General features: G+C 52.8%; 1 protein-coding gene across 1 annotated transcript; it reads left to right on the top strand.

The window, feature by feature from the left end:
* Nucleotides 1-215: 215 nt before the first annotated feature.
* Icmt (isoprenylcysteine carboxyl methyltransferase) lies at nt 216-10,960 on the top strand. Its single transcript, XM_070037215.1, has 5 exons — nt 216-503; nt 1,689-1,777; nt 3,575-3,744; nt 4,690-4,907; nt 7,988-10,960. Exons 1-5 carry the CDS (start codon nt 309-311, stop codon nt 8,168-8,170), a joined length of 855 nt encoding a protein of 284 aa, XP_069893316.1. The 5' UTR covers nt 216-308; the 3' UTR covers nt 8,171-10,960.
* Nucleotides 10,961-10,971: the final 11 nt, after the last annotated feature.

The raw sequence follows: 10,971 nt of genomic DNA, 5'->3' as shown, positions 1-10,971 counted from the left end.
CGTTTGGGGCTAACTTCGGGCCCAGGGCAAAGCAACTTGCCCGCCGGCTCGGCCGCCGCCCAGCGGGACCAGGCAGCGCCCGGGGACCGCGGGCGGGGCCAGGGGCGTTCCCGCCCAACTCGGCCGGCAGCCGCACGGGGCGAAGTTCTCGCGAGAACTCGCCGACCACACGCCGCTCCGGGCGGCTGCCCTTCCTGGGCTGGCGTCGGCGGCTCAGTGCGCAGGCGCGGCCAGCGTGTTTCCCGGACTACGGTAGGCGCTGCCGTCCGGCTCGTCGGCTGTAGCCGGCTCGGCAGCCGCCCGGCGCCATGGCGGGCTGCGCGGCGCGGGCTCCGCCGGGCTCCGAGGCGCGCCTCAGCCTCGCTACTTTCCTTCTGGGCGCCTCGGTGCTCGCGCTGCCGCTGCTCACACGTGCCGGCCTGCAGGGCCGCACCGGGCTGGCCCTCTACGTGGCGGGGCTCAACGCGCTCCTGCTGCTGCTCTACCGGCCGCCGCGCTACCAGGTGCGGCCCGGGCCGGGGCGGACGGAGAGCGGGGCCGGGGCCGGGGTCGGGCGGGGTCGGGCGGAGAGCGGGGCCCGGGCGGACGGAGAGCGGGGCCGGGGTCGGGCGGAGAGCGGGGCCCGGGCGGACGGAGAGCGGGGCCGGGGCCAGGCGGAGAGCGGGGCCGGGGCGGACGGAGAGCGGGGCCGGGGCGGACGGAGAGCGGGGCCGGGGCCGGGGTCGGCCGGGGCCGGGCGGAGAGCGGGGCCGGGGTCGGGCGGAGAGCGGGGCCGGGGCGGACGGAGAGCGGGGCCGGGGGCCGGGGGCCGGGGCGGACGGAGAGCGGGGCCGGGGCGGACGGAGAGCAGGGTCGGGGTCGGGCGGAGAGCGGGGCCGGGTAGCCGGGTAGCCGGGCCGGCGGGGACCGAGCCCGGGTCAGTCTAGGAGTGGCCGGGCGGAGGCCAGCGGGCAGGTCGGGGTTGGCCGGGTGGGGAAGCGGCTGGCGTCCGCCCCGGCGGCGGCGGTCGGAGCTCGCGGGGCGACGCGGCCCCCGCCCCCCCTTTCCCCTCGGTCCCGCGCTGCCTCCCCTGGGCGTGCTCCTCGGCCACGAGTTCAGGGCACCGCACGGACCCGCCGCTCCCGGCCGTGGGTGTTAAATTGCAGCTCCTGCTTTCCAGCAGCTGTGGCATCTGATGTGCGTGGGGCGGGAGTGAGCGGGGCCACGGTTCTTTTATGTAATGTAAGGTGTGGAGTCTTACCTGCAGTCCCAGCCCACCCCCGCCGGGAGCTCCCCCCCCCCCCCAGTCCCGCGCAGTCCCCCGGTCCTGATCCCAGCAGCCGAGAAACAATGTTTGAGGAGTTCTCCTCTCCTCTGGAACTACAGCAGAGATGATGGCATTCACCATTTCTGTTTGCAGTTTTCCTCAGGTACTTAGGTAGTCATCACCCCTGTCCTAACAGCGAGTCCTGTTTTCCCCCCCGATGTAAATGGATACGCCAAGATCCAGAGGAGTTAATTAACTTGCCCAAAGCCACAGAGCCAGAGAGGCTGGAAGTATCGGCCCTGTTTCACCTTTTGAACCTCTGAGCAAGTGGACTGTGTCCTCTGCTTGCCAGTGACCTTCCATCCCAGGAGGGCTCACATGGGTCAGGCAGAGGGTGGTTTGGAACAGCTGGTGACTGGGTGTCAATCCTGATCTGTTTCAGATAGCCATCCGAGCCTGCTTCCTTGGCTTTGTGTTTGGCTGTGGAGTACTGCTCAGTTTTAGCCAATCTTCCTGGAATCATTTTGGCTGGTAAGAAATACTTGGGGACTGCTGTGTTCTGGGAGGTGCGCGGGGTGGGGGCAGTTAGAGGGTCCTCAGTGGCATTCCTCCTCCTGGTGTCTGAGCTATGCTACAGGCAGAAAGTCACTGGGGGATGCATGCCTGCCCTGGATTCCCATTCCCACCGTACATGTCTTGTTTTGCTTGTGCCGGTCACTTGATTGTCCTGGAGAGAGAAGCAGGTCTCCCCGCACCCTCTCCAAAGGTGACAGCACTGAGTGAGGCCACTTGACCTTCCCAGAAGGGGGTGCAGGTGATGGGAGTGGTAGGAGGCAGCAAGGCTTTGGTTTCTCATCCTAAGTCTTTCAAGTCTGCCATTTCTTTCAAGCCTGCACCCCCACAGGCAGCGTGGGACCTTTCCCTGCCTTAGGGCTTCTGTCCTTCAAGCCTTCGGGTCTCTGACCTGGCTGTGACCAGGGCTTCAAGCTAAAAAGCTTTATCTCCTATCTAATCCTTCTGTACTAGAATTACGTTAGTCTCTTGAATTTTCTAACATACATTACTACTTTACGTTGATAGCTACCTCTTTCTTTAAAAAAAAAAATGTGTGTTGCTGCCAGGTACTTGTGGCTCATGCCTTGAGGATTCTAGCTACTCAGTAGGCTGAGATCTAAGGATTTAGGTTTGAAGCCAGCCAGGTTAGAAAATTCTGAGAGACTCTTATCTCCAGTTAACGAGCAAAAAGCTGGAAGTGGAGGTGTAGTTCAAGTGACAGGGTACCACCTCGAGTGAAAACGTGAAGGGAAAGTGCACAGACCCCAAGTTCAAGTCCTAGTACCAAAGCACCTGTACAACACACACACACACACACACACACACACACACACACATACACATGTATTGTATTAAAAAAGGAACCAGGCGCCAGTGACTCACACCTGTAATCCTAGCTACTCAGGTGACTGAGATCTGAGGATTGCTGTTCAAAACCAGCCTGGCAGGAAGTCTGTAACACTCTTATCTGCAATTAACCACCAGAAAACTGGAAGTGACACTGTGGTTCAAGTGGTAGAGGGCTCGCTTTGAGCTGAAGAGTTGAGGGACAGCACCCAGGCCCGGAGTTCAAGCCCCACGACTGACAAAAAAAAAAAAAGGAGCTAGGCACTGGTGCCTCAGGCCCGTAATCCTAGAGTCTCATGAGGCTGAGATACAAGGATCTCAGTGTGAAGTCAGCCCAGGCAAGAAAGGCTCTTATCTCTAAATTAATTGCCTAAAAACTGGAAATGAAGCTGCAGGTAAAAGTGGTAGAATGCTAGCCTTAAGCAAAAAAGCTCAGGGACAAACCCTAGGCCCTGAGTTCAAGCCTCCTGATCAACAGCATTCAAAATCATAACTCCATTAAAAAACCCACTTCCAGCAAACCACAGGGGGAAGGCTACACGTTGCTGTCTCCTGTCCACACAGGTGCCAGTGGCCTCACCATACTTTTAGGGACAGTTGAGACTCAAATCTGTATTTTTATTATGGCTAATTTAGTTCTCTTGCCCAGTTTACCTCTTTGTTGTTGTTTTTTGTTTGTTTTTGGTCAGTTATGGGGCCTGAGCTCTGGGCCTAGGCGCTGGCCCTCAGTTCTTCAGCTCAATTCTAGCACTCTACCACTTGAGCCACAGCACCCTTCCGGCTTTTTCTGCTTATGTGCACAGCACCCTTCCGGCTTTTTCTGCTTATGTGGTGCTGAGAAATCGAACCCAGGGCCTCATGCATGCAGTGCAAGCGCTCTACCACTGAGCCACCTTCCCAGCCTCCTCTCTTTGTTTTTTTAAACAGGTATGTGTGCTCGCTGTCCTTATTCCACTATTCTGAGTACTTAGTGACAGCTGTCAACAATCCCAAAAGTCTGTCTTTGGACTCATTTCTCCTCAATCACAGTCTGGAGTACACAGTGGCTGCTCTTTCTTCTTGGATAGAGTTCACACTTGAAAATATCTTTTGGCCAGGTGAGTCTGCCCTCCCCTCCCCAGGGGAAGGGAGAAGAGCGCCTTGCCTTGGGCTGAGAACATTGACATTGGTTCACCTTTCAGGTCTAATCTCCCCTGAGCCATTCTCCCCAGCCCTCTGTCCTCACTAAGCTATTTATAAGGAACAGGCTCTGCTTGTGTTCATTCTCTCACTCGCTGGAGAATTCCACTTCTAGAACTTGAATCCAGGACAGGTTGACCTTTTGCTTTCAACCTTGCATAACACAACACACAAATCTGATGGTTTTCACGTTGCAATCAGATGAAGTTTGGGTCAGTCTGTCTTCTGTGGGAGGAGGGATTTCACAGGAAGGTTTTATTAGCCAGCACGTCAGCATCTGGGGGCCCCTCTGAGACTGAAGTACTTTCTGTTGCCAGTGAAGAAACGTGTGTGTGCTTCCCAAGATTCAGGCTGTGCTTCTCCCAGCCATCCTTATTCCTAATAGAAGGATGTGAGTGAGTGAGCGCTGCAGAGCCACCAGCCTAGGAGGAGCACACTGCTTTGTAATTGGCCTGTTGATGTGTTACAGTAAATGGGTGATGCTGGGAGCCTGCATCATTCCTGTAATCCTATCTATGCCAGCCTGGGCAGAGGTTTACCTGACTCCATCTCTAAAATAATCAGCAAAGAAGCAGGCCTGGAGGCGTGGGTCGAGTGCGGTAAAGTGCCTGCATACTGCCTAGCAAGCTCGAGGCTCTGCGTTCAAGCCCTAGTACTGTCAAAAACCAGTAAATAATAAAGCAAATGGATGAATAGCGACTTAGATGGGGGTGGGTCTTGTTTTCTTTTAACGTGATGACAAATACTAATTGCCCTGGGCCTGTTTTCTGATCTTTCTGTCTTTGGGGAAATAGGTTGACCGATGAAGGAGGGCGATGGGCAGTCTGGTGTCCTCACTGCCTATCCCTGATGTCTCTCTACAGAACTGAAGCAGATCACCTGGCTCAGCGCCACGGGGCTGCTGATGGTCATCTTTGGAGAGTGCCTGAGAAAGGCTGCCATGTTCACTGCGGGCTCCAACTTCAACCACGTGGTGCAAAATGAAAAGTCAGACACCCACACTCTGGTGACAAGTGGGGTATACGCTTGGTTCCGGCACCCTTCCTATGTGGGGTGGTTTTACTGGAGTATTGGAACTCAGGTATGACACAGGCTTTATTTACTCTTTTATTTTTTGTTGGTCGTGGGGCTGGAGCTCAGGACCTGGGTGTTGTCCCTGGGCTTTTCTGCTTGACTAGTACTCTACCACTTGAGCTATAGCTCCATTTCCAGTTTTCTGGTAGTTTATAGTCTCATAGACTTTTCTGCCTGGGCTGGCTTTGAACCACGATTCTCAGGTCTCAACCTCCTGAGTAGCTAGGATTATAAGCATGAGCTACTGGCACCTGGCTTCCCGGGGACTCTTGATATCTAATGTTATGTAGGGTTTCTTTTTGAGTGTTAATATTTTTGAAGTGTACATATCACTCCCACATTTGCAGTCACATTTTCTAATAACAGATGATTATAGTCGAATAAAATAATAGTAGAGTGTTTGCCTAGCATGCATGAAGCCCTGGGTTCGATTCCTCAGTACCACATAAACAGAAAAACCCAGAAGTGGTGCTATGGCTCAAGTGGTAGAGTGCTAGCCTTGAGCTGAAGAGCTCAGGGACAGTTCCCAGGCCCTGTGTTCAAAGCCACAGGATTGGCAAAATAATAATAATAATAATAATAATAATTTGCTTAAAACACTTGCTCCCTGTGTACCTAAGTGGGTAGGGCCATGGTGATTTTCGTTCTTTTAGGCCATAGATATTTTTCACATTGTACTTCACCACATATGTGTTTGTGTCAACGGAACCTGTCTTCCTTGGAACAATTCTTTTTTTTTTTTTTTTGTGCCAGTCTTGGGGCTTGAACTCTGGGCCTGGACGCTGCCCCTTAGTTTCTTGTGCTCAAGACCAGCACTCTGCCACTTGAGCCACAGCACCACTTCCCACTTTTTCTATGATTGGAGATAAGGGTCTCATGGACATTTTCCTACCTGGTCTGGCTTTAAACTGCAATCCTCAGATCTCCTCCTGAGTAGCTAGTATTACAAGCATGAGCCACTGGTGCCTGGCTCCCTGGACCAGTTCTTACCCTTCCTTTTTATAAAACGGTATTTTCTATCTTACTTAAAATGCTGTTCATGATGCCCTAGATTGATTTCACCTTCACTGTAGTGGGTTGCAGCCTGCGGTCAGGAACGCTGCCATCATGGATGCCAAAAGGCTATACACATCCACCAGGGTAATAGTACAGGCCCTGACTTGCCAGCCAGGCTGCTTCTGCTTGTCATCTTTTCCCTGTCACATGGAAGAGGAGATGACTGTGTGAGGTAGCAGCTAATTTCAAAGATTTGCTATGAGGTGAATAGCTTCATGGTCACCAGCGGCTTGGCATGGTGCTGAGATGCCCAGAGCATTCAGCTGTGGGGGGGGGGGGGGGCTGGGATGGGACGGGGAAGGGCTCAGCAGGTAGAGTGCTTGCCTAGCACTTGTAAGGCTCTGTGTTCCCAGTATCACAAAGAAAGACAAAATGAAACTGCACAGGGCTGGGAAGGTGGCTCAGTGGTAGAGCGCTTGCCTTGCATGCTCAAGGCCCTGGGTTCAATTCCTCAGCACCACATAAGCAAAAAAAAAAAAGCCGGACGTGGCACTATGGCTTGAGTGGTAGAGCACTAGCCTTGAGCTGAAGAGCTGAGGGACAGCACCCAGGCCCAGAGTTCATGCCCCACGACCGGACCCCCCCCAAAAAAAAATGAAACTGCACACAGTGGAGAGAATTGGTGGGAATTTGGGGTGTGCAGGGTGTTTTGGGTAAAAGGCCCTGCTTGAGGAAGATCATGTCCATAGGGTGCCAGGTTGTCACCACCACTGGACAGGTGGGTTAGTTGGTATGATAGGGTCACAGGTGGGTTAGTTGGTTCCTTAGGGTCACAGGTAGGTTAGTTGACACCATAGCATCACGGATGGGTTAGTTGGCACATAGGGTCACGGGTGGTTAGTTGGCACCATAGGGTCACGGGTGGTTAGTTGGCACCATAGGGTCATGGGTGGGTTAGTTGGTGCCATAGGGTCACAGGTGGGTTAGTTAGTACCATAGGGTCACAGGGTGGGTTAGTTGGCGCCATAGGGTCAGGAGTGGCTTCTAGGTTGCTGGGAATCCTTTGGGCCTCGGGAGACTGTTTGGCTATGGGTCTGTGGGGAAAACCTGAAAAATGAAGAATAGGGGCTGGGAAGGTGGCTTCAGTGGTAGAGCGCTTGCCTAGCATGCATGAGGCCCTGGGTTCGATTCCTCAGCACCACATAAGCAAAAAGAAAAAAAGCCAGAAGTGGTGCTGTGGATCAAGTGGTAGAGCGCTAGCCTTGAGCTGAAGAGCTGAGGGTCAGCGCCCAGACCCAGAGTTCAGGCCCCACGACCTGACCCCCCCCCCCCAAAAAAAATGAATAATGTGGAAAGGAGGTCGAGGCAGATGAACTGGCCTGAGCTTGTGGGAGGACTTTGCAGGATGAGGAAAATGGAGGAAGCCACCTTGGCCCAGTTTTGCTTGGTTTTCAGGCTTGGAGCTTTCTGGGCCATTATCTGTTGGAAAACGTGTATGTGTATACTTGTAGGAGGGCTCTGGGCAGGGTTGGGGCCACACTTATAGCGTAAGTGTATAAGACTACAGTATAAACTGGGTGCTGGTGACCCACGCCTGTAATCCTAGCTACTCAAGTGGCTGAGATCTGAGGATTGTGGTTCAAAGTCAGCCCAGCCAGGAAAGTCTGTGAGACTCTTATCTCCAATTAACAACCAGAAAACCGGAAGTGGTGCTGTGGCTCAAGTGGTAGAGCGCTAGCCTTGAGATGAAGAGCTGAGGGACACCACCCAGGCCCAGAGTTCAAGCCCCACAACTGACAAAAAGAAAAGAGTATAATGTAAGTGTGTGGAGGCAGGGGGACACTGGAATGAGCCCCTACATTGGAGAATTCACACCTGAGTGCAGGTGGGGGCATCTGGCATCCTGACCTAAAGGTTGGAGTTCAAGAGATTGCTCCTTCCTTGTTACAGGTAACATGTGTGAGGGTCAGTGCTGGCCTGGCTCCCACAAACCCACAGAGTCCTGAGTGCCCTGAAATCCTGCGGGGTACAGAGACTGGTGCTTGGGTGTGGGTCACTCTGACCTTGATGCTCTTGGCATGTCTCTGCCAGGTGATGCTGTGCAATCCCATCTGTGGTGTCGTCTATGCCCTGACAGTGTGGCGCTTCTTCCGAGACCGGACGGAAGAAGAGGAGATCTCACTCATTCACTTCTTTGGGGAGGAGTACCTGGAGTATAAGAAGAGGGTGCCCACGGGCCTGCCTTTCATAAAGGGGGTCAAGGTGGGGCTATGATGTGCTGGGGCCTGGCTGGACTGAGGGCCTCGGACCCCCCACAGCCCTCGACAAAACAGCTTCCAGTTGGCCACTATAGAATGAATTTTCTTAATAATTTTATATGTCAATAACTGCTCTTCTGGAATGTCACCCAAGACCAAATGGTCAGAAGGCCTTAGGACCAAATGACCCATTGGAGCAATTAATTCTTGTGCTGAATCAAGGTAGGACACAGATTATCAATGAACAAGGCACAAATCACAGCAATATTCATCAGTGCCCTTGCAGAGGGGCCTGGTGAGAACCCAGGTCACTCCCAGTGCCCCCGAGGCTGGAGTGTGACCCTGTGACCCAACCCGAGAGATAGGTGCTGCTCGCTGCCGAGCTCTGCCCAGGAAGGGCCATGATGTGGCCACCTATCAGCACTGAAAATGCACCGAATCCTTTCACTGAACAGAAAACACAGCAGCACAGCTTTAACCTCTACCGCACCCTTGAATGCATGAACATCTATACAATGCTTAAGACCCTTCTTCTGTGACACCTTGGCTCTTCCCACATTTAATACTACTTACGCATCTACTTCTCATAAGCAGCCTAGATTCAAAGGGTCCCACTTGTTATTTCCATCTCCAGGTTTTATTAGGTAGTCAGTAAGCACAGACCCTAGGTCCCGTTGGTCATGTCATTTTTGTGTGACTTTGGTACCCTAGGCATGGGGTGGGGGGGATCAAAGGCCTTTTGGCTCTCCTGGGGTCTGACCTCCCATACTCCTGTAATTGAAGAAGTGCTTACTGAAGTTTTTCCCAGGCAAGGCATTGCTATGTATTGAGAAATGCTGCCCTCCATTTATTTGAGGTTTTTATTTTCTTACCATAGCTTGTAGTTCTGAGCTTTAGTGTAAATCTACCACGCACTGTTTTCCATTCTTGGGTCCCACCCTACCAATTCTGTCCTAAGCTGTCTTCTCTGCCACACCACACAGGACTGTAAATTCAGGCCAGTCAACTGGGTAGAGCAGCTTGCCCAGCCAGGGCTCGGGCGGCATTTTTTTCTGCAAGTTTGTGGGGAGAATTTGGCTTTTTATGTCAAACATGGAAGCCTTCGTCGGGATTTGAGCACTGCTCAGCCTGAGCACACCCCTTGACTCTTCTATGCTTAGACTTCCCCACCCGAAGAATGGGGCCGGTACCACCTACCTCTCAGGGGTGTTAAGAGGACTTGAGACAGTCAGACATCCTCGATGTGTATAGGAGAGCGGTGGGAGAAGGAAGTTATATGGTCTAAGAACTGCACAGAATGGACTTGCATTTGTTTAACTGAGCAGATACCTAAAGTGTGTGTGTGTGTGTGTGTACATATGTGTATATGTATATATATATATACACACACATACGCAGTGTATGTGTGTATATTTATATATATATATATTCAAGAGAACATTTTACCAGCTGAGAAATAGTACTTATTTCTAGATTCATGGCTTGATTTTTCAGTGTTATATATACCAAAGAGGCTGTGGGTTTGCCCATGCATGGCGCTGGCTAGTTCGGGAACCTCCTGAGGCCTTGCGGAGGCCTCCCTTGAATGGGGACAGCAGCACAGTTATTCTCGAGTGAGCTGTGGGAGGGGTCATGGGTGGAGTCAGTCCTCAGCTTCTCCAGACCATTCCCACTAGAGCAAATCCCCTTGCCAGGACTGCAGGCAAAGGAGGCGTGCATGGGTTCTGGCAGCCACCCCTGCTCCTTGAGGCAGAGTTCTACCACATCTGAGCAGAGCTGGACCCAGCCTCAGTGGCCCTTGGGGGCAATGAAGTTGGCTTTTTGAAGGATGAAGAGCAGTTAATGACAGCCCCTGACCTTGTGGGTGGTTGGCATTCTGGGTGTTGGCATTTGGTGCCACCTTGCGCCTGCCAGAGACCAGCAAGCTGAGCAGCATGCCAGGACCTAGACAGGAACCCAGGTCTGGGAGTGTCCCACGCTGCTTCCCAGCCCGCACCCCAGAGGCTTTAGGAAATCGAGGTGGGTACAGATGAAAATCCCACCCTCCTGTCCAAGGGCGGAGTTAGCAGATGGGGGGGCGGGGCAGCATTGGAGGGGTTGATACACCTGAGGTGGAGAATCAGGCCAATGAGGAAAAGACTTTTCAGGTATCACAAGACAGTTTCCTCCTTTTAAGAAACTCAGATTTGCAGTGGAATCTCAAATGGAATGTGGTTCTGCATAGACACAAAGCTACCTGGAGAATCTCCTGGTTCTCTGCTGGCCAGCCAGGGTGGCAGTTTGCAGAAGGGGCTGTGCCCAAGCCAACTTGTGGGGTAGGAAGCAGAGAGTGGCCATGTCTCTGGCCCCTTAGTAAGAATGGCCTCTTGAGCCAACAGTACCTTTCTGAATCCCTCCTGCCTATTCAGGGTTGGTATGTGAGGGAAAAAGTCTTAAACCAGGCTGTGTTAGCAGTCAGATTTGGGGGTGGGTCTCAGGCATGGTAGCCCCCCATTCCTTCTCTGCACTTTCTCACTGCCGTAGGCGGTATGACCCTCACCGTAATTTGCTTTCACAGTGGCCTCTCTGAGTGGGGCATGCTCAGTGCAGCTCTGAAAAGCTTGACCTTTGACCTGTGCTTAGGGTTAGGGTCCCCCTCACAACCCATCCTGAGTGGAGGCAGCCTGGCCTGCCATAGGAGAGGGAGTTACAGAGTAATTATTCTACTCTTCTTTTTACATACAGAAATGTTTATTTAAGTATATGAAATGGGATTTTCTTTCACAGATACTGATTATTTCCAATTAAATAAAAATACTTGATTTCACTGGGGCGACT

Source organism: Dipodomys merriami, unplaced genomic scaffold, assembly GCF_024711535.1.
Source record: "Dipodomys merriami isolate MVZ:Mamm:240054 unplaced genomic scaffold, mDipMer1.0.p SCAF_28, whole genome shotgun sequence".
NCBI lineage: Eukaryota > Metazoa > Chordata > Mammalia > Rodentia > Heteromyidae > Dipodomys > Dipodomys merriami.
This window is presented reverse-complemented; position numbering and strand designations above follow the sequence as displayed.